This window comes from Hibiscus syriacus, unplaced genomic scaffold (genome assembly GCF_006381635.1).
Source record: "Hibiscus syriacus cultivar Baekdansim isolate YM2019G1 unplaced genomic scaffold, ASM638163v2 tig00117012_pilon, whole genome shotgun sequence".
Lineage (NCBI taxonomy): Eukaryota > Viridiplantae > Streptophyta > Magnoliopsida > Malvales > Malvaceae > Hibiscus > Hibiscus syriacus.
Window position 1 is genome coordinate 382,572 of NW_024063524.1, and position 24,985 is coordinate 407,556.

Consider the following 24,985-nt stretch of genomic DNA (forward strand, 5'->3'; position numbering starts at 1 on the left):
TATTACTTTGTCTTCGTTATTTTATGGCACAATCTAAAAAATATAAAATGATTAAAAATATAAGAAAAATATATTAAAAAAATTCGTTAAAGAAACGAAGTTGAAAATTTACCTTGTAACCAAAAAGAAACTCGACCGAGGCTGTTGTAATCGGCGTAAAAAATTGACAACTGATACCAATCCCAAGATTGTATCAATATTAGAAAACTTGCTACATTCGCTTTTCGACCCCACTAGACGATTGCAGCCTAACAAAGCTCCCGGTACAAAAAGGCTAAAATCGCAAGGCCCTAACTGATATAGCGACACTCATGAAAATCATTTAATATGGACAAATACTGAGTGTACACCAAATTACTGGACTTATCTGGTAATAAATCCCTCCGATTAGTTGGAAAAGATATGATCGGGATGCAAAAATAACCTCTTCCTCGGTAGAGTCGTCTGTAACTTGAAATTTGGGTTTCAACCACGTCTTTCATATTTAATAGCCATCAATGACCTCGAATGGTGGTAGTCTTCCCAAAACTTTGTGGACCATTACACTGGGGTAGAATTTGTTCTGTCTGACAGCGGCATCACCATTCACAGGAACACCGAGTTAGTAAGTGACTTCTTCTAAAGTAATCTTTGCTTCACCACTCGGGAAATGAAAAGTATACATCTCGGGCCTCCAACATTTAATCAGAGCCGAAATCAACGTCGGGTACATCTTAAAGCCACGTACAAATATGGTTGGATATAGACTTGATTGCTGAAAGTATATCATCATCCACTTATCCGGATCTCTCAAAGTTATACTGCGATGAAAAATGCTATGTTCTTCATTCGAACGGAGTTCGACCTACAAAATATGAACATCATCGAGACATAACATGTAATCTCGAAAAGCCATTTTTCAAGATTTCTTTAAGAAGTTCGAATTTTGCTAGGATGGTGAAAAACCTAAACCCCGTAACCCTTATTTATAACCTTAACTCCAACGACCATCTTTAAAAAAACCAAGTAAAACTCGTTATCTCGACGTGACGAGTTTCATTGTAACCATTGCCCAAGTGACTGTTGACCAACGACTACAAAACAACTAGTTTTTTTTGAATTTGAAGAAACTCATCACCTCAAGGTAACGAGTTACCATATATATATTTTAATTTAATTTTTTTTGCAATACTTAAAAAAGTAATAATTTTTAATGAACTCGCCACCTCAAGGTGAGGAGTCCATATAAATACAATAAATTAATGGCCCATGTGGGGCTCACTCATTTGGGTTCATTAAAATAATATATCTCAAGGAATTCGTCACGTCGAAGTGACGAGTTCACCATGTACGGTAGCAAATCCCAATGTGCCCTATTTCCCTGATTTTTTTTCAGGCTGCCTTTTAGGGCAAAAAAACCTTGTTGTTGCTTTCCAAAGTCCACCATTCTTCACATTTGGGTAGTTGGAATTGGGGGTCCAAGATTGGCAAGTGTTGGTGTCTCACCTAAGGCTGTAAATGAGACGAGACAGATCACGAGCTACTCGAGGTCGACTCGGTCAATGTTCGATAAATACTCGGATCGAATAGACTTGACTCGAATTCTTAACAAGCCGAAACGAGCTACTTGATACTCAACTTGAAAAGCTCGTGAGCAGCTCGAAAATATAATATATTTAGATTTTATTTTAAAAAAAAATAAATTATTAATAATATTAACATTTATGTATTTAAAAAAAAATACAGTAAGACTTTAATGTATTTAAGGTTCAGGTTTGAGTTTCAGACTTCAATCTAGTTAAGTTAAGATATTTTTTTCATTTCGAGCCTTTTTGAGCTACTCACGAGCTTCAATTCAGGATTTCGAGTTCGAGTCGAGCTTAAAAATTTTAAGCTCTCGAGTTTTCGAGTCAAGTTGAGCTGCATTTCAGAGTTTTCGAGTTGAGTCGAGCTCAACGATACTCGAACTCGACTCGGCTCGTTTACACCCCTAGTCTCACCAACAATCGAAACTAGATCTGAAAAATCCTGTTCAAACTCGATATAAATCAACTGAAAAATGATATAGATATTGACAAGGAATCAGAATAACAAGCACGATAAGTATTCTGTACAATCGGTGTTTCTTTTTGAGTGATGCAACAACCAAAGCATTTGTGAATAAAAGGGTCAATTCATACCTATGTACTTAACAAAACACACGCATATATAAACACCAGAAAGAGGATGAAGGAAACAAAGGAAATCCACAGAAAACAAATATCACATATCATTTCAGAGATGATTCAGAACTAGAACCTCCACAAGAAGGAAAAGGTTATCGCCATCTGCAATTGATGACAAAAAGAGAAATAGTCATAGCTGTAAAACATAATGCCAAGAAGATCCTAACAAATTGGATTCAACTCCAAACTAATGCTTACAAGGGTGAAGCTGATGATTTTTCTAACATCATAACTATCGTTACCATAACCGGACTAAAGCCTTTTAATTCTTGCCACTAAAGAGAGAATAAGTACGGCATAAGCATAAAGGAATAACCAGTTACAAATACCATAACAATCGGAAAAAATATCGATGACTTTTGAAGCTTATGGATGTCAGCATTATAACCACATCTCTCTGCTAAAAATTTGAAGAGCAGATATCTGAAAGCAATCACTTCTTAGCCCTTGCCTCTTCAACAGTAGCCTTAGCAGCAGCCTTCGCTAGCACGCTAGATTTAAGAGCACTCTTTGGGTTTAGTGCCTTTCGGAGTTTAAATGCAGCCCATGCTGTTCCCATAGCATGCCCTGCAGCATTCAGGCATTCGCTTGTAGCCTCAGCTGCTTTTTCTCCATACCTGCAGAAAGGATAACCTCTAAATTTGTCTCTTTCTAACTTGACAAGAGGGTTCAGAGTAAGCATAGAGGCTTTGAATGAAATTGTCCTTAAAGCAAGGGCATAGCACTGAGTGAGTGTTGAGTGTGTGGACCTGTGCCTATGCCTTTATGCATAATTAGCACAGTAGAATCTCTATTGATGATACCAATAAAACACTAAGATGCCAACAGTCCAACTAGAAATACATTTGGACACAAACTTCAGTTGCTTGTCCCTTGATATATCGTGAACTTACTTTTGGTTGACAAGTTCAGTCGTCACAGTGGATGATGTTGTCATTACGTTTTTCCCAGCTGCTTCAACAGCATCACAAATTTTATCTGTTCACAAGGAATTAGTGCAATAGATCAATATGAGAGAACTAAATGCACTTGAAAATGACTATATAGAAGTCATATCTGACAATCAGAAGCATTACAACTGGTCCTCAAATGCCCAAAATTTGAATTCAAAAAGTTGTTCGTTTAATATGATAATCAGAAAATCAAACTCGGATAAGAATAGTGCAGAATGAAAATAAACTTGTTGGCCGTGGAGGGATAATAGAGAGCTGAAGTAGCTCACCAAAATGGAAACTCAAACAAATTCCATCAGTCAAAACCAACTTCGACTTGATTCATCACTATATCAAGAAGCTTAATCACCTATATGGCATCAGAGAGACCTCCAAAGTTTAAAATATGGTTCTGGGAGTATTAACTCAATTATTCACAAACAAACACAAAGATATACACAGTCAAGTTTCAGTCATCTTGCTCTATTCCGAGTATGGTCCAATTGAATGAGCACATTTGATAAACAATGTAAACAGAACAGATATGGCATTGACCCTAAGACGAACAAATGGCTAAAGTGTTTGCTAATAAGCTGTTTGACCTAAATGAATTGATAATACAAGCAAAAATAGGGTGCAATGGGATAGGAATCACAGGGCATATGAATATATCAAGCTTAAGTGGTATTCTTAAATAGAGTCTGCACCTATAGGTAACAACCTATAGAGCCTGAGATCAAGCGACTCTAAAACAACTGTAAGTTGTGTTTAAGTTAAACTCCTATCTTATCTAGGTCTCTAATTCATGTATATAAAAATCCCATGTATCCTCTTGTGTAATATGCAATTGTTCTTTGAATAAAAATAATTTCAGAATAAAAAAATCCTGTTTACCAGAATCGGAAAACTCTGTTTCTACAACAACCACTGCATTCAATTCCATAGAAGAGAAGAAATCGTAAAACTGGATGAAATTAATCCTTAAGCTTGAATCAATCTACCGTACACCTAACACCAAACTAGCAAACTACTTTCCATTTTTTCGATTGATATCAGTTACTACAAAAGATCAATAATAATTTTAGGCTGTATAAATCTAGCACAGACCTAGAAGAACCTAAAATGCAATCTAGTGGCCATCTTTATTAATTAAAACCCATGAATAAGCAAATCATGCCGGGATGAATGGGATCGTAAACGATGCACCTAACCATAAAAAATAAAGTGGAGACAGATGAATGACATACCGAATCCATCCAGGGTAGCAAGAACCATTTCTCCAGGTAGGAGCCGAAAAACCCTCTTGCCCAGTTTTGTGTTCACAACAGAGTTTGAGAAATATCCAGATACTTTCACAACACCAGAGAGAACCCCTTTTGCCACTTTGTGTGTCACTCTTGTCACCTTCTTAATCCTGTATGTATAGTTAAGCCAAAATGTCAAGGAGTTAACTTCAGAGTTAGATGTAAAAAAACAAAAGAAAAACAACTAACTTTTGTACCTTTATACTCTATGCCACTCAACTTAAATCAAAACTTAAGGAGAAAAATTCTTCTGAACAAAGTTGTATTTCAGTTTCAGTTCCAGTTCCATTAGTAAATTCCATTGCTTTCAAGCATAGAACTTTGAAGAAGACAACGTGCAAAGGTTTATTACATGATTTTACAAATGACATGAAAGAATTTCTACTTTTGTCTTCCTAAACAGAGCATATCAGTTCAGCATTCTGTCAATACTTATCTCATCATTGTGTTCTCTTCCTTAAACACACTACAAACATAATTATATACCAAATTTATCAATAACATTTAATTTTCTCATTGGGGGCATATATCTATGCTATGGGAGCCTTGTTACTATGATACTATCCCAACTGCAAACAAGCTAATTGTTTGAGAATTCAACCATTTTAATTGTTACCTCATTAGCTATAAATTTCATAAGAATGAATATATATATATATATATATGGAAATATAATAAAGTAACTTAATAAATCAAAACAGTTCATTTCCTAACCTCTGTATCCTCTTCAATGCCTCTGGACTAATCTCCAAATTCTCCTCGGTAGGGGTCATTCTGCTCTTCAATACCTCGTTCCCTCTATTCAATCTATCTATTGTCACATCTCCACACCACAATATCCCCTTGATCAACTGCCCTGATCCAGCCGCAATCATCTTAGCCGCTGTCCCACTATATTCCTCCACATTAGGCGCCAGTGTAGTCCAATAGGCCGCACATCTACCCTCCATCGCCGCCTTCTTGCTTGCCGAATTCAAATCCTCCGGGGACATGTTCTCCCCTCCATCCAAAACCTTCTCCCCTTTCCCCTTTACTTTCTGCACCGTAAAACAACTATAACATCGCAATATATCATCCAATTGTATCAACAAATTTTCTTGTCCTTTTGAGGCTATTGTCAACCCGTAACTAAGCAAATCAGAGCCATCCTCGGAAGTTTTATCGGCTTCCTTAGAGAACTCAAGAGAGAAGAAATAATGAGAATCGTCAAGTTTAACGGCCGTCCCTTGTTTCGTAATCGGCCATTGGACTTCATCAGCGACACGCGCTAGAACAGCGACAATGTTGTTGTCCTGCCAGAGACGAACTACCGAGAATTCTCCGCAAGCGAGCTCGACGCTGTAAGATTTATCGATCAAATGTACGATGGCACCAGGGATTTTCATTAAAACTTCCTCAACAGCTTCAGCTGGGGCCGTTGGCGCGAACGGAGGATCTGAGTGGTCATCAGAGGCGCTAAAGGGAAATTGCTCAGGCAGGGCCGTTATCACGAAAGGAGGATCCGAGTGACCATAATGGCCGCTAACGGGATATTGCGAATAGGGGACCGTTGGCGCAAACGGAGGATATGACTGGCCGTTGTGGAAGCTAACGGAATATGGGGCAAAGTCCGGGAAAAGGTTTTCGACAAAATCACGCTTGTCAATGGTGGGGTAAAGGTTGTTGGAAGAATAAGAAGCGTATTGGGGGATTTCGAGGTTTGTTCGGATCACTTCCGGGTGAAGAGAGGGTTTCTGGTTCGGGTATTGAGAATCCATTTTCTTTTTGTTTGGGAGAAGGGAAAGAAATGAAGAGGAAAAAATAAAATTATTGAAGACGGACACGCCGGCCGGAGAAAAAGAGTCGTGGCGGTTGCTGTTTGGTGATTTTAACAGTAAAAACTGTATCGGATATCCCGCGTAAGTTTAATAAGATTAGATCTGGGCTGCTCATTCTCTTTTTCCTCTATAAATGTGATAACTGTGTTTTTAATAAATGAGAAAATAAATTCATTGACCGAAAATGTTGTATAATGTACGATTTTAATTAATTTTTTTTGGATTTACGAAAATGACCAATAAATTCGCAACGCGAACTTCAATTTCGTAACTCAGTTTTGAAATTCGCAACTTGAATTCCTTTTTCGCAACGCGAATTTGTAAATCGCAACACAAAATTTGTAAATCTTGTAATTCGCAACACAGAAGTCAAATTCGCAAAGCGCGTTTATTTTCGCAACGCGAATTTTATTTTCGAATTTGAAACACAATATTAATTTCGTAACATAAATGTAAACAATATAATCGCAACTCATAACCTAAAACCTTAAATCACAACTTAGTCTCATCTCCATCTCTCACTCTCTACGGCGATATCCGTCCCCATCTCCGGCGAAATCCGTCCCCATATCCGGCGACCCCCCTCTATCTCCATCTCTCAGAGCCACCCTTATAACTATTAACGGCCACAAATGGAAAATCAATCACCGAAGGTTAATTTTTTTAATTATTTTTATTTTGAAATTTTTGTATTATTATTAGATTTTGCATATTTAAATTGATGATAAATTTACTAGTAATTTCAATATATAGATTAACCATTTCACTTAGATTGCTTAGTAAATTCATTTGGTTGCTGCCAATACTGCTAAACTGTTTAGTCTTTAACCCTGTGAAGTTAGTATTTGTCTTTTGGTTGAAGTAATGCAATTCATTAAAGTTTCAATTTGCAGAAGAATAGTTTTTGAAATTTAAATTCGCAACACGAAAATGAAAATCGCAACACGAAAATTGCAACGCAAAAATGAAAATCGTAACGCGATTTTAGTTTCGCGTTGCGATTTTCATTTTAGCGTTGCGAATTTAAGTTTAAGAAACTACTATTCTTCTGCAAATTGAAACTTGAATGAATTGCATTACTTCAACAAAAAAACAAAGACAAATACTAACTTCACAGTGTTGCGAATTTAAGTTTCAAGAATAAACTACTACTCTTTATGTTGTCCTTGAACCTGCACTAAACCTATATGTTGTCCTTTTAAATGTTTATATAAGTCTTTACTTCTAGAATGTTATCTGATGTATTTTGTGAACTATGATAGAATAATGACTTGGGTGAATATCGTGCTAGTTTGAAACATATTTGGCTTTGTTTTCACTGTTTAATATCATGTCTGTTTATAGTGTATGTTTTTGGTATATCTAACTTGGTATATTATTATTGTTTTTGTTAGGAAATTTTTTCGGCTTCATTGACTTTAAGGAATAAATTAAGCCTAGCCACTACAATTGCGTCGACACTTACACTTGTACAAAGAAAATTGTTTGAGGATACTTGCTTCGGGCCATGGTTGAAAGTACAACATCCAGGTGGAGATGCTATGTTGACCTATTTGTTTCTTTAGACTATGACTAACGATCTACCCGAGAGGATACAATGTGGTGATGAAGAGATGTGGTTTCATTTTCTCCTGGCGTATACTTGTTTTGGGCGGGAGGAGTTTTGCTTAATCACTGGTCTACGTTTCGGACATGATGAATTAGGTCGGTACACTAGTCATACCGCCCACCCATCATGGTTATTTTGGGTTTTTCCTGAGGTGGCAAAGGCGAAGCCCAGTTTACACGTCGATGATTTGAAAATATTACTTCTTAAAGATGGTTTCACTCGGATGGATGACCTTGATATTGTTCGATTACGCCTTTTATTACTTTTGAATGCCGACGTTTTAGGTAAAGAGGCCAGACAACCTATTTCTGAGGACCTAATATTATTGGTAGAGGACCTAAATGCATAGAACGTGTTTCCGTGGGGTTAATATCTATGGAAAGCTACCTGGAAAAAGTTGTCGTCTGCCTTTGAGGACCATCGTAGTTTACGTGGCCATGGTTCCAAATACACTTTGGTAAGCTTTATTTAGGCCTTTAAGGTAAGAATTTCTATATAATGTTTCCAAAATTATAATTAAATTTAACAATTACTAAAAAATTAATGTTTGTGTGTTATATTGTTTGTAGATTTGGATATTTGAGGCTTTTCCCAACATGTAGACAAATGCAATAAAAAAAATCAAATGATATTCCTAGGGCTATTACCTGGAGGAGGATCCGGCTGCTGGATTGGGAAGATTTACTACCATATACGACGATGAATGATGTAAGTTAACACAAATACTACCATATATACATTTGTTTATTACTAGTAGACGTTTGACTTTTTTTGAGCTTTTATATTGTTAGGAGGCAAACTATCCATTACAGAGGCTGACACCCACAGAGGTTGAGCTTGCCACTGATTGATGGCAAGCTAGTAAGCATTTTTTTGATGGGACAGATGATGAGCACCCCCACTTCGAGAGCCATCACCTGATTGAGCCGATTATACACCTTCACACCGAGAGCCATCACCTATTCCATCACATCATCGAGTCTCTTCTCCATCATCACCTCATGATAGGCGACCGACAAAGATGCCACGACATTTATCTCCCCGTTCTCCACCTCGACGGGATGAGTTAGGGGAGTTACGTGATGAGGTCAGTACTTTGCGTGATGAGGTCGGTACTTTACGTGACAACAATGGTGCATGGCGTGATGAGGTACGATCTTTTCGTGGTGAGATAGATGTTTTACGCGATGATAATGGTGCTTTACATGGTGAGGTATCTACTTTACGTGATGAGGCATCTACTTTACGTGATGAGGCAGCCGCTCTACATGAGATTGGTTCATCGTTGCATAATGAAGTTCATACTCTACGCAATGAGGTAAGTTTGTTTAATACTATACTAAAAATGCAAATAACATTTTTTCGGCATTATTTATTTATTTATTTATTTACTGATTTATGTATTAGTTTATTTTTAGCGGCCCGATAAGGCATATGCTTTACGTCGGGTTTTTCTTGCACGACAGGGTTCACGCATCAGACGTCATGCACATGTCATTATGTCTCTTTTCACCCCGATAGTTCCAAGACTCCGTAAGAATAAGCCCGATTCACCTTTCATCGTTCAAGAGGCTCCTCATATCGTTCAAGAGGCCCCTCTCATCGTTCAAGAGGCCCCTCCACCGTTCAAGAGGCCCCTCTCATCATTCAAGAGGTCCCTCCCACCGTTTAAGAGCCCGATTTACATGGCATACTATGTCGACATATTGATAAACCCCCTCACGTGCCTGGTATGATGGATGAGATTTGGCTTTCGTATGAGTTACCGGCCAGTACCATTCCTCAGCAGGAGAGGAGAACACTACCGGACACAATTATAGATAATACCCTTTGGGCTAAGATCGCAGTTGATTTTTATCTACATGAGCGGAGCCAGGGGTGTTACGCTGACATATGCAAAATCGACGATAGTATGCATTTTTTTCTTGATTGGTCTTGGTAGGGTGTTTTATTAGGGGTTGAAGAGAATGACTATTTCGAATGGGGGGTAAGTCTTATATTCTTCTTATATTGCATTTTGATTATTTTTTAAAAATTTATTAAATTCACTAATATATGTATTTTTGTATAAAACAACATATTGATGCATGGGTGTCACGTCTTCTGATTATAAGGAAATTGAAGAAAATAAAAAAGATGCGATGGGCTATTATGCCTTCGTCTTTTCACGTAGCTCACTTGAAAGATCAAAGAGACGCTTCATATGCGTTGGGTAATGGAAAAGCTATCCTTTATCCTACGTGGTGGGAGGTCGATAAGGTTAGTATTTATTTTTGAATATTTTAAAGGTGTTCATAAATTTTATTTAATGTGCATAATTAAATTATTATTTATGATTGCAAGTGTTTATCCTTGTTATGGAACGTCGTCATTGACTTCATGTCGAGCTTCAGCTCCCATCCCTGAAGACGATAGTATATGACAACATGTTGAATTACATACTATTGTCTGATTTGAAAGATATTATTTGTAAGGGATAGAGCGCTCATTTGGCTAAATACTTGGATGCGATTGATTATTAGACTAATTCTGAAAACAAGAAGCCAAAAAAGTTCAAAGTTACAATGATGAGAGATGAGACAACGCCACAACAAACGGCGGGAGCCAGAGAGGATTGTGGTCCTCTTGTATGCATGTGCTTGGAAAGTTTAAAGATATGAGGTAAACAGTTTCTACCTCCCATAGATAGAGATAGAGGTGCAGTAGGGTTGTGGTTTCGGTATTTTATGGCTAGAGCGATATATTCGAGACGTTGCCTACCTGCATCTGCATGCTGAAAGTGTGCATAAACAACCATTTGTTATTGGTAAGTTTGAGCAAGTGTTGTTAACATATATACTCGTTGTTGGTTTGAAAATGTTTGGTTAAGTACCTAGAATTCAATAATTTTCTATTTGTTGGTTTTAGATGTGTAGAAAATCTCATGGCCATAACGTTTCTGCAGGTTACTGAAGTGAGCTGCGTGAACAAATTGATGTATTTGGATATAAGCTCCCTATTGTTAGGAGCATTTGGATATAATGTGAACAAATATTTTACATATATATAGCAACTCATTTACAATGCTGTTTAATTGATTTGTTGTTTAATTTTCAATATGCATTATGTTGAAGGCAAAAAAAACCTGTTGAAGGTACACTTTTGCAACGCGAAATTCAAATTCGCAACGCAAAAGTCAAATTCGCAACGCGAAAGTCAAATTCGTATTACAATTTTCGCGTTGCGATAGTCAAATTCGCAAAGCGAAAGTCAAATCCGCGTTGCGATTGTTGCGAAAGTCAAATTCGCGTTGCGATTTCGATTTTTCGCATTGCGAATTTGTCTTTCGCAACAATTGCAACGAGAATATGACTTTCGCAACAATCACAACGCGAAAATTGCAACATGAATTTGACTTTCGCGTAGCGAATTTGACTATCACAACACGAATTTGACTATCGCAACGCGAATTTGACTCAAGTTACTAATGCATGTTGAACTGAAAATGTTCAAACTCAAGTTACTAATGCATATCTAACTGAAAATGTATGTATTCACACATAAAATACACATAATACAATGTTTGCATTTAAAAATCACACATAAAATACATGTTCAAACTCAACATAACAGATCATAGCAATGTTCAAACTCAAGTTACTAATGCATGTCTAACTAAAAATGTATTCATTCACACATAAAATACACATAATACAACTTTTGCATTTAAAAATCACCTAAGTTAATAAGTCCCAAAAGGTGAAGCCGATTGTGATTGGGATTTTGATTGCGATTTTGATTTCATTTTGCTTAACACCATATGAGCTTTGGATTTTGATGAGGATCTATATTTTGGTAGAGGAAAAGATGATTGTGATGGCACTGGTGATCCACAGGTTAACCTTGTATGATCACTTTCCTTGCACCGACTACATGTTGATATCCTATTCTCTTCACCCTTAGACGATATACGATCGTGATTTTTTGGTCGGCCAGGTAGCCTGATGTCCATGACTGGTGGCAAAACTATTTGTAAGTCATCTGGTATGCCCCACTCAGAAGAATGTGGAATAGGGTAGACAATCTCGACATAAGTCTGTTGATATACTTCTGTAGTGTAGCAATCCATAGCGTATGCGCTTAAATCATCTTGGTTTAGATGAAGAGCAACTTTTATAACATGGCCACACGAATAATAAGATGTTTGTCATTTCATACAACTACACGTCTTTGCATTTAGATCGACAAGCTCATTTAAATTATTATCCAATACTTCAAACAAAGTGTTTGAACATGGTTCAACTATCCATGACGTTGACTTCACAACACGTTTCGTTATCTTTTTTCAGTCCATGGTGTAACACGACGTTCCAATGTTCCTGTAAATTTAAATAAATAATACTTAATAAAATATATTAAATATGATAAGTTACGAATTTAAAGAAATAATACCTGAATGGTTTCTTTTCTTGTAGTACCACTGTTGAATAGAGGCTCAAAATAACTCCATTAACATAGTAATGGGTAATTTTCGGGAATGACGACTTAGAGCGTTGATTGATTCTGCACTATTAGACGTCATAAACCATATCTTGCTCCATGTTGATGTACTCTTGACCATCTTTCAAACCCGACATCTTCTAGTGTTTGAGCACATTGAGGCAAAACACGTCTTAAACAATTTATATGCTTATTAAAATCCACTTCCCGATAAGCTTTTACAGCCTTCTAGTATGTCTATTTGTGATTTTTTATACCAGCAGACCTTGATTTTATATTTCAGTACAAATGAACACCACAAAGTCCATGAAAAACATCTGGGAAACACCTTCTAACAGCGTTGTCAATTGAGTTTGCCCTATCGGATATGATTGTCATATTGCTAATAGGACCTATGTAATCCCTAAGATGCCCCATAAACCATGCCCATGAATCAGAGGTTTCAGATTTGCTAACCCAGTAAGCTATTGGCAGTATCCCATTGTTAGCATCCATGGTTACTGCTAATAAGTTTACTCCAAGGTATCAACCTTTCAAACGTGCTCCATCAACTATAATATCTGGGCGCATGCAAGTAATAAACGAACGAATCTACAAAATAATATACACAAGAAATATAATCATTTAAATGTGAAATGCATGTAACTAACAAAAATGAGTCAATACAATTATATTGATTTACTAACCGCAACACCAATGGCGATAAACAACAACTCAAAGCATCCATCTCTATATGTTTTGATATGAGTTACCGACCCAGGATTTTCAGCTTTAAATTGTGACAATAAGCCGATAGTTGGGCAAACGATGCTTCTGACGACCCCCTCAACAATTCCAAGGCATAACATTTTGCTCTCCAAGCTTGAGAATATGAGATACTAATCTTGAACCGAGCATTCATGTCAGTCATAATTTCATGTCCCCGATATACTCTGCCATTCAAAAACATTAACTCAGCCAGAAAACCACCCAACACCTTTTTGTTTGCCTGTCTATAGTGAGGAAAAACTTGGGTTCTTGAACATGTATGTTTATCAATAAAAGTCCTAACTTGAAACATTTCACTTTTTTTATCCTCTTTGCAATCATACGCCACGTACAATTTTTCTCAATCATACACCTTGTTTTGAAACGATCTTTGTTTGATTTGTTAACTTTTAGTTGATAGCCATCTTCCATACATTTCGTATATAAAGCTATCTTCAAGTCTTCCTTTGTATCAAAACAATCATCTTTCTTGATACGAATAACTTTTGTGTAACAATCAACTGCTATCTTTACCAACTCTTCTTCCAGTATCTGAAGTAATTCTGGCATATTTCAGTTATACTCCAGTGGTAATTTTTTCTTTTTCTTTTCTTCGGGGTCTTTTTCTTCTTCTTTTTCTTCTTCAGGGTTATATGAATTACAGAATGGATGTTCAACATGTTCATTCACAGTCGTAACTTCCTCCTCATTATCATCAACAACATATTCCTCGGCAGCGGCCGTTTCATCATCAAAATTTGGGTATTGACCAATATCAAAATTATTTCACGCAGGGTCTGTTTCTTCTTCTGAAACATCATCAAAATCTGAGTATTGACCAAGATCAAAGTCCGGGTATTGACCAAGATCAAAGTCCGGGTATTGACCAAGATCAAATTTCGAATACTGACTAGTACTCACAATTTTTTGTTAGCTCATCATCGTCTAACTGGTCAATATAAAAACCGAAATTTGGTGCTGAAAGTTGATTGGGATTTGGATTAGGAAAAGGTTGTGGGTTTTGAGATTGTGTTTGATATTGTGTTTGGTATTGGAAATGTGGTGAAACAAAATTTTCTTGGTGATGAAATTGTGGTGGAACCATCAAATTTTGAGGTTGATAACAACGTTGTACATTGTGAGCACCATAAACTGGGGTTGAAGAACTTAGTTGATTACTACCCACTACTGACCCAACTTCACTACTTCTAGGTTCAAAAACATACAATGTAACATCATCTTCTCGCGAAACACTAATGTAAGCAATGAATCGTTCAACATCTTCATTGTCAGTTAACAAATAACTTTAGCTTTTCTCTGATAAGATAGCCTAAATCCACTTAAGGGCTCTAAATTCAATTTCTTTGCAACACGTAACATTAAAGTTTCATAAGTTAACTTTTTTAATGACAGTTTTAGTTGAAGATTCATGGGTAAAGGCATATATTGTAAAAACACCATGAACATTCTCCCATGACCCTCCAAAACATAAATCTATCCAAACATGATCAACATTAGATGATTTCATTCTACAAATTGTAAATTAATTTACTAAACAAACGAGCTATAAACTAGATATCATCACTAACTTAGAGAAAAACATACCTTTATTAAGTTGATAGTTGATAATTTGGGAGATAAATCATTGAAAAATTATATATAAATAAAATTATGTAAAAACAAATTAGAGATGAGGAAGGATGTCGTTGGATATAGGAACATATGTTGCCGGAGAGAGTGATAGATGGAGATGGAATAAGTTGTGATTTAGGGATTTAGGTTATGAGTTGTTGCTGCTGCGTAGTTTTATATACCCAAAACATTTGCGTTGCGAAAATAAAAGCTGTTACGAAATTAAAATTCGTGTTGCGAATTCGAAAATCGAGTTGCGAAAAAAAAATTCGTGTTGCGATTTAGAAAATCTTGTTGCGAAAAGGAAACTTGTGTTACGAAAAAGAAATTCGCGTTGCGAATTCAGAAATCGAGTTGCGAATTGAAATTCCATGTTGCAAATTTGGAAATAGCGTTGCGAATTTGGAATCGAGTTGCGAGAATGAAATTCGCGTTGCGATTTCAGAAACTGAGTTGCAAATTTGGAAACTGTGTTGCGAAATTGGAGTTCGCATTGCGAATTTGTTGGTCATTTTCGTAAATCCAAAAAAAGTTGGTTAAAATCGTATATTATAAGGCATTTTCGGTCACTGAAGTTATTTTCTCTTAATAAATTTACCGTCTTACGTGTCAATTAATAAAATGATTTAATTTTTATTTTAATCTTTATACTTTAAATAAAATATTGATTATAATTTTTTTTATAAATTTAAATTAATTTAGAGATAATATTTTAATTTATCTATTTTTATTAGGCTTTCTTCTTAATACCATTGCTCTTCATTTTTTGTGTGTGCATATTTCTTCTTTAGACATTTCTACTCCATTATTTCATTGCTCCACTTGTCTTCTTTTAAATATTTGTGTTGTATTTAAATAACGTAAGATTCCCAAGTTTCGATAACAAATAATAGTACACCACAAGTTAATAGAAAAATGAGAATATATGTATCTAAAGATAAAATGAAGCTGTGTAATTTTAATTATACAAACTAAAATTCAATTTTCAAAGATTGAGATTGCATAATGTCAAATCCAACAAGGAACAATAAGACAAATAAATGAATCTAAATAACCCGATAACGAGATGTCACTCTTCATGGATTTTTTTAAGAAGGCACCTCTAGTGAAACATAATCAATAGATCCAAGCAATCCGATAATTGGATCCATGAATTTATCCACCTAACTCAATCCAAAATCCATGATCTTCATTTTCAGATCTTTGTTTTTGCTCAAGAACAAGTAATTTTCTGATTCTATACCCTTATGAACAATGTTCGCTTTATGAATCATCGTTAACTCCTACGGCCTGTGCGATCTATCGCACCACTGCCACCGCGGTAACCTTTGAGTACCTAATTTTTGTGACAATCTGATCGAGCAACTCACCGTCGGACTAGAGCTTCAGTACTAAGTGAACGCCAATTTGATATTCGTAAACATCGTGGAGGTCGATCACGTTTGGATGCGACGAAACATTCTCAACGATCTTTCGCATCATGGAGATTTTGTTGGTCAATAACGTGTCAGAGATGGAAACCTGATATTGTGTCGTCAATAATGCCGCCATTGAAGAATCTCTAGTTTTCTCGGCTCGAGGCGGTGGTGTGGTGGTGGTGGTGGTGAAACTTTTCAGAGTTTAAATGGCAAATTCTCTGTATTTTCACAATCTTCGTTACTTCTTCTTTTATACATTTTCTTATAATTGATAACCCACCTAATTTGATTTAAAAAAACACAACTAATAATTAGAAACAAAAAGATTATTGCAATGGAACAGAGATATGTATGAAGAAGAATTGAAGAGAATATATTGGGGGTTAAGGGGAAAAATATTAAAAAATGGGTAAATTGAAATGTTATATCTAAACTAATTTTAATTTACAAAAAAAACCCATAATTAATATTTTGTCTAAAATTTTGGGGTTAAAATAAAAATAAAACTATTTTACTAACATGTCACGTCATCAAACTAACGACATTTAACATCCAATTGACCAAAACGTAATAAAACGATAACATAGGTGACCAAAACTTAATAAAACAATAACGTAAGTGACCAAAACTTATGTTTTTTGAATTTGTTAAGCAAAAATGTACAAATATAAAATGAAACTGACCAAAATTTAATTTATGTATCATCTACGTGAAAATGATATAATTTTAATTTTATATATTTTTCGTATCACGTCAACAAATCGTTAAAGGTTTAACAATCGTTGACCTTCTATGACCACATCTTAATTAAAACGAAATGATCATAACCAAATGATATGTTTTTTGAATTTTGTGATGAAAATTTTATAAAACTCAAACGAAAGTGATCAATTTTATAGTTTACTCTTTCTTAAATTTGATTACGGAACTACTTTTAGGGATGGTAAAATAATCAAACACAATCCTATAGGGGTGGTTCTTTTTTAAAATTTCAGGGTTCAAGGTGTGGCAAGACCCGATCTAAGGTGAAAAAAAACCTATTCGACCTGACTCGATATATATTATTAATTTATCTTTATGTATATAATATATATTTAAAATTTTAAGGATTTTTATTTTTATATTATTAAAATATATTCCTTAATTATATAAAAATTATTATAAAATATTTTATTATAATCATTTAAAATGTAATAAATAATTATAAATATATTATCATAAAATATATTATTTTAAAATATTAATATATTTAGGCCGGGTCGAGTCGGAGTTTTAGTATAAAATCAGGGCGAGATCGAACATAAAAATATTAAAATTTATTTTAACGAGACATGATCGGATTTAAATAATACACTTTCGGATCGAAGTCAGAACGATAAAAAACCTGGTCCGCCCCGCCCCGTCCCGTCCGCATCCCTAACAATTTTTATATTTTCTCTCTCCTGTCTACGGTTAATGTACCATTTTTAATACGTTTCTCTAATTAATAACATAAATTAAAAATTGTTATAGTTTTACAAAAATTAATATTTTAATTAAAGGCATAATAGTTCCCCAGACCCTTATATTTTTACCCAAAAAAAAACATGGTCCGTTATTTTTTTTTTTTGTAATTTTGATCCATAAACAGAGAAAAAATTATCCTACTCTTTGACCAATATAACCTAATGTTGATAACAATAATATATTTTAAAAGCCTTAAAAATTTTCTTTGGAAGTGGTGAGTACAGTGTTTATTAAAATTTCAATAGGAAAGTGCGGATCTCCATTGGACCAAGCTCCACTATCAGAGTTGAGTTATTAAGAGGGCCACCTCTAACAGGGGAAGCCTCTTCTCCATTCCCACCTATTTTCCATGACAATTTCTTCATCTCAGACTTCACTTGACTTATTGTTAAGCTCATTTCTTTCACTTCTTTACCTGAAACAAAGTAACCGCAAAAACCCAGCTCAAGTTTTGTTTACCATGCATGTACCTACATGTGAGTAGCTTTACATACCATTCTTCTATGGAACGTCTTCTTTAGTTCAACTTTTGCCAGTTTTGAATATGTTGAATCCTCACCCTCCTAATAGAAACATACACCGGAAATTTGCAATTTGAAATGTCTTTAGCAAAACTGTTTCGGTGTGTGTTCGAATGAATTACGGGATCGGATATCAAGTTACTTACTGCGTACAAATGTGCTAAACGGATTAGAGTTGTTTCTACATTCAGTTCCTGCAGAAGAAGCTTCTGGTTTTAGAGGAAAGGAACAGAGCTATTTAAAGTAGAAAAGTTACTTGTTCATGAACTGTCACCTGAAGAGTGATTAACGCAACGCTGAGCGGTAATGCGTACCCCGGATCCATGGCAGTTGCCTTTGTCAAATGGGATGATTTCCAGGTCTCCGTTTTCTGAATGATCAATCATTTTTACAGTTAATGATATCCTATGGTTGGACATGTTGTGTGTGGCACAATCAAGCTACGATGTTACCTCATGCGTGAAAGCTAATAGAAGCGGCGAGTAAACTTCTTGACCGGTTTTTTGACGCCACTGTGCACCCTCTCCTTTCCGGTTGATGCTAACGTAGTAATTCCCTCGAATCTGAGCCGGTCTCAGAAGTTTATGAATAACCGAGCAACATTTCAGTCGGAATGTCGTTGAATATTGATAAAGATAGAAAAAAAAAGTAGACATTTCAGTAGTATACCGTAAGTCCCTCGCATGTGCTTCCCGCAGACACTTTCGTCAAGGGCTTTGCCTACTCCTTTGGAATCATCATATATCATCCGCCTAAGAAAGAAAAGTGAGTTTAACAGGTTCGTATTTTCGTTAGAATGCACATATTATGAGTGAGAATCTATGTTGCCCCATCGGCACACAGATATATGGAATGTTTGAAAGCAGAATGTAAAAGGAAACCTGTGAAGCATGAGTTCTATTTCTCTATCTTTAATACTTGATCCTCCGGTGGCACAATCAACCAACACGGATAATTCGGATTTCTTATCCACAGTATAAATTCCAAGGTTAATCTGGAAAAATGTTAGTGTCATTTAACTGAATCAGTGACTCACAGCAAGATATAACGGAGCATTTTGCATCAACTTTGGCCTGCTGGCCAAGCCTATGGCTAATTACTGATCGTAAATTTCGACTTGTAAACTAGCTAAGTAGTGACTTTAAATTCTGACTTGTAAACAAGAGTTGAGAACATTACTGGATAGTAATTTCCTGCTACAGGTTGAGTAACTGTAAGGTTCCAGTCTTCTCTGAAGTCTCGTACCTGAAACGGAACCAGGATCGAACATTTCAGGCTGGTACTCAAGATCAAACCAGCCAACATCAAGAAACATTACGATATGTTGAGATGTGTGTGTGTGTGATCTTCCCTTTAAGACTTTCAGATACTCAAACTGAAGGAATATTTCAGAAATTACCCGTTTTAGAAAGTCTCTCCCATTAGAATCAGTATGAAACACCTTGTTTGTGACCATATTCGCTGTCAGCCGAGTAATGATCTCTTTCCCGACACTGTCGTCCATGGGGATAGGACCAATCTTCAAAATAAAACATTGTTAGAATACTTTGCAACAATCAATTAGTGAAATGACACCATTTTACTTTATAGACAATGGATATCATTCACCTGAGGCGTTGCATTCAATAACAGACGGTTCAAATTCATTTGACAGGAGAAAGAAAGAAAATATAGATGATAAGATTCAAATTCGTTTTAGACTGCCTTACAGTGAATTCGATTTCAGCATGCTCTTTTTCTTTATAAAGTCTGGTGACCTAATGAATGGACATAAATAGAAAAATTAGCCATTTTTGTGAGAGGGAGGCACTGAAGTGAACTCAAAGTAATGACCTGGTAGATCCATTCATTGAACTGTTGGTAAACTTCATCAACTAGGGGTCCACGAGTGATCCTCAATGGCACCTGCAGGGGATAATGCATATTATAATTTATTAGACCTGTTATATGATGAAAATGCTCTATGAGAGGCTTACTGATCGTCAAACAACAGTTGGAGGTGAGCCGTTAGGCCGGAATATATATGCACCAGATGCCTGGAAGATTGATCATCGTTATAAGATTGGCATATAAACAGACTCTTATTATCTCGACATGAACTCTTTCATTTGAAATCCGAGTGCAGTTATTGCTTACCTGGGGATCAGAATCACCAGGGCTTGAACCATACCACAGGTAGCTCTGCTGCACTGGTAAATCTATATGGTGACATGGAAAAATCAAATATTCTGCACTGGTGCATATAATGATTGTTGTCTGGAAATTACGATTAACTTACTCCGGTTTGAGAATTATACATCCGTTGGAGTTGGCCAGAACTAGTAGAAAAACACATCTATAGATTTCCCTTTCCAACTTCAATAGTCCCTTTTTGTGGCATCTCCGAGACTATTCCATCTGTGCGTTGTCCTACACCATTGTTGTATTATAAAAAGATAGAACAGTCATGCACGAAATTTCCTTTTCGCATATAGACTTCAAGATTTCAACAACAGTCCAGTGCTGGAACTGAATGAAGCGAATTATCTACCTTTTCCAGCACCTTTAGAAATGAAGTAAGTATTCCAGCCTAGTGGTGGTATAGATACTTGAAAATATAGCCAGTACTTTGCAGCCGCACCCGAGGACTGTCCCAAGTAAGCTTTTGTGTAGAACTCCCTAAGATTTCTTGTAACATTATCCAAAGCTAAATATTGTACATCGACGTTATTGGCGGAAAAATCTTGGACAACAAGATTGGCGTCGTTTACCTGTAAATGGTTCAAGATGGGACCGAAAAGTTACACCTGTACTAAATTGAAAGACACCAGAAAGAAAAGTGTCAAAATGTACTCACTAGTATTCTAACAATTTCTTTGCGATTCCATCCAAGAGGATTATATGCTACCACCACCTGAAAGTGACCATTTTACAAAATATGATCGAAACAAAAGAATTATTTCTTGAAGAAAAAGAAAGAAAGAACAATGCAGAAAAATTACCAAGCTCTTCCCTTGTGGAATATCCTTCTCTGTTGGTGGACAGTAGCTGATGTTGAGTAGTTGGCACTGTTAGAAATGGTTGGAAGTTGCAGTGTCAGACAAAGAAAGGAAACTACACTTTTCAAAGTAAAATGGCTCGTCAGTTGTATAACATCTCTTAATGCCTTACCTGGCTGAATGTATTTCCAGATTCTTCACATTTATCTCCGGAATTTTTCTTGGTTAGGCACGAGAGAGCGGAAGATGCAACTGCTTCGGCCTTCAACATGAGAAGTTTTTCAGTTTTCAGTGATGAAAAATAGAAATTTGACATAAATGATTATAAATAATGCAGGATATGAAATCGAAAACAACTAATAGGGTCGAAGTAAGGAGGAAGTTTGCTGCCAACCTCAGTGACTCCTATTGCAAGGCGTTTCGAGTAATCATCGGTTGTATGTTGTTTGGCAGTACCGCTTATGGCATCATGGTGCTGTGCAATACCTAGAGCATCTCCCAAATCAAATGTATTGGGACCATTGGATCTCTTTCCCACAAAGAATTCAAGTTGTCTTGCTGCCTATTCAAAGATACCAAAAATTTTAATTCGATTTTTTCATAACAACATGAATAAAGAGGCTTCATTGCAAACTTTTTTACATTGACATGTACAGTTATGCATTGAAAATCATATACAAAAGATAATATCCACTAAGCTTCCAAACAAATCGTTTAAAGTCTGGCCGACTTGTGAAATATCCGGTCGTATAAGCATTTTGATGTCATACCAGATAAAAGCCACTAAGCTTCCGAACAAATCGTTTAAAGGCTGGCCGACTTGTGAAAAATCCAGTCCAATAAGCATTTTGCCTGCTTGCATAACTGCCAAGAATCATCAGATCAGACTAGCATATATGTAGTAGATTAGCCCAGGGAAAAGAAGAAGTGATAAAGCAGATGAAGACGAACAACGACAAGGAGAAGAACATTTAGTACTTACGGAAAATAGTCATCGGTTTTAGTTGGCCATGGCTCATCTGCAGCACTTTTTGCATCAGTATACAAGGATGGTGTAGAATACAATGCATTAACTCTGCCATCCTGAGAAAATGGAGCAGAAAAATAGCGATATTGAGAAAGAAAGACAAAGTGGAAACTTAAACTAATTTTATATCTGCAATCACAGATTTCTTTAGTTATTTAAACATGTGGTTTGAAACAATCCATTGTGCATCAAGGGTGAATCAAGCTCGGAAGCTATAATTCTGAAAATTTTAGTGATTAAATCGACTTAATGAGAACTACCTTGTTAACATAGTGAATAAATTTATCCATCTGTCGGAACCAAGTTTCGGCATATTAATACTGGAAATCATCTCCCATTGTCCACATAATATGGTTTGTCCTTGTCACATTGACCTATAGAAAGAATAAAGGAAACATAAAAACTGTCATATGAATGCTTATTGTTCACCTAGGAAGATATAAGCCAACATGATTCCAACATCACAACTCGAAAAACAATGAAACCCGAAAAGGAGCAAATAGTTAACTTGGATCATTGCAGCGTTAATAGTCATTAACCCGCTGTTCAACATTGTAACTGAATAGAAGAGGGTTATCCTGCAGTTGTGGAAAATAAATACACGAGGAACACATAACCTGAAAGCAGTCGATACGTAGATCTCATAAACTCTTGTTAAACCATTACAGAACCTGGACAGGCACAGAGTCATCATTCACTTCGAAATGGAAACCAGCTGGAGGACTATAATGAACGGGAAAAGCATTTGCAAAAATCTGCAGATAGTCCAACAAGTAAATTATTAATTCAATGGAACTCCTTGCAGAAAGAAAAGACTGCAGGATTTTTCAATTCCAAACTTGAGATGAAGAACCAAAAGTTTTGGATCCTTGCCATATGACCTCGAGAGATTTTTCATTTGTCCTTTGTGCTCTGTCCTGGTAATCAATTCTTGCAAAATGCATTGAATCAAAGCCTACCTGCTGGAACAATGTAATCACCCAAAACGTGTTATTCTCCAGATTAAATGGTGAAACAGAAAGCAGTTAAATTGTTGAGATGCACCTCAGCACCAAGGAGGTAGCCTTGCACAGCAGAATGACCAAAAGGATCTATTTGCCATCCGGCTAGAGGAACCGTGTTGAACTGTTCCTTTATTGTGCGATGGCCTAAAGTCGTTTGACCGATCATGTCTATGTAATATGTTGCAGCTTCATCATGCATACACCAACCACCATTACCGCAAATACATCCTAAAAGGCCTGTTTCAGTATATACGCAAAAATCAAAACTTCAGATATCAAGTTGCTTGGGAATCAACATACACGAATTCCAGTTGGCCTGCATCTACAAGTTTTTTCACTTGTTCTTGTATTTCAGGACTTTGTTCTTGGAAAAAAAACCTATTTTCATATCAAACTTCATTATTCGATGCCGAGTGACAATCAAACTCGAAACTAGAAGAGAAACAAGAGAGGAAACAGATTCCAATATGATGAGCTGGATGGATTTACCATCTCAGCAAAAACAAATTTTCGATTCAGGTCACGACTCAATGATTCGACAACCGAGTCGAGCACATTCTTAACACAAGCACCCTGCACAAGAAAATCACTTAAAAGCGTCAAACACCAGAGTAATAACATGAACATGGTGAACTGCTATAAAAATATATGAATCAACCTGAATGCTGTTGTTTGATCCAACATAGTACTGATCAACATTCTTCAACCAACCAACATCATCATGTGAATGTGGAACCAAACGAACGTTCAGTTTCCCGGGAACGATCTGGACACCAGTATTTTACTTCGCATAAACTCCAACTGTCCTCACATAAAAACAACGAACAAGAACAAGAACAACAAAAGCGGAAGCCGGAAAAATCTCATACTGTATCATTTTCTTCATCTTTTCACAGCAATAAGCTAGATCTTCACATTGTTACATTCATAAACACGGAGTAGACAGTTCCAAGCATCATAAATGGCAACAACCAAAAGACAAAACAAACCAACTTTGGGCTATTTGCTGGCTTAGGCCAAATCTCACTGTATGGTAAGTTAATAATGGGGATCAAATAAATGGATTTTCTTAACTTTAATAGGATGACTAAATTAGGTTTTAATTAAATAAAATGGCAACACAACCCAACATGGAAACCTTTCCATAAAACATGAAAAACAAACTCGAAATTCATCCTCAAAAAAACTTAACACCAATGATAAAAGTCAAACTATCAGATAAAACGCTAAACTATCGTCACCATAGATAAAATCGTGCCGAACAACAGTTTGATAAAAATAAACAAAAACAAACACCTTAAAAATATGCAAAAAGAGTAGTCCGTTGTGTGAACAACATGAGAGAATATTAAGGACTAAAAAGACAGTTCAAAAAATCCCGATACCAAAAATATTATAATGTTAATTCGCTGTCTGAACCATATGAGATCCTGGCCGTTGAATGTTGTTATCTAACCCCAACCTAGAAGTGCACATAACCTCCTCCTGGTTACTAAGCCACAGGAGGATTCAGGGAAACAATGAGAATAAAGTAAGGTAACATTTCAAGTAGATGGACCCAATGATGAATCCGTGATTGTCCCTGCCAAATCTAAGATTCGGGCAAAACTAAAACGACACATATGTCATTGGTTTTAGCTCTACCTCTTCCAGACAAAATCATAGTTTCTATCCGTTTAATGTATGTTTTTCATGAATGATAAAAAAAAGTTTATTTTCATACGCATTCAAATAACATAAGTGAATTATTGATTTCAGTTAACAACTTGCAAGTTTTTCTACTTTATTTTCGATTTATTATCGATAT

General features: G+C 36.0%; 1 protein-coding gene and 1 pseudogene across 1 annotated transcript; both read right to left on the reverse strand.

Annotated features, from left to right (window-relative positions):
• Positions 1-2,429: 2,429 nt before the first annotated feature.
• On the reverse strand, positions 2,430-6,289 carry LOC120195453 (protein EARLY-RESPONSIVE TO DEHYDRATION 7, chloroplastic-like). The gene is made up of 4 exons (XM_039197476.1): positions 5,155-6,289; positions 4,384-4,550; positions 3,098-3,182; positions 2,430-2,821 (listed from the first exon to the last, which is right to left on the reverse strand). Exons 1-4 carry the CDS (start codon positions 6,195-6,197, stop codon positions 2,638-2,640), a joined length of 1,479 nt encoding a protein of 492 aa, XP_039053407.1. The 5' UTR covers positions 6,198-6,289; the 3' UTR covers positions 2,430-2,637.
• A 12,685-nt stretch (positions 6,290-18,974) lies between these two features.
• Positions 18,975-24,064, reverse strand: LOC120195340 (annotated as a pseudogene).
• Between the last annotated feature and the right edge of the window lie 921 nt (positions 24,065-24,985).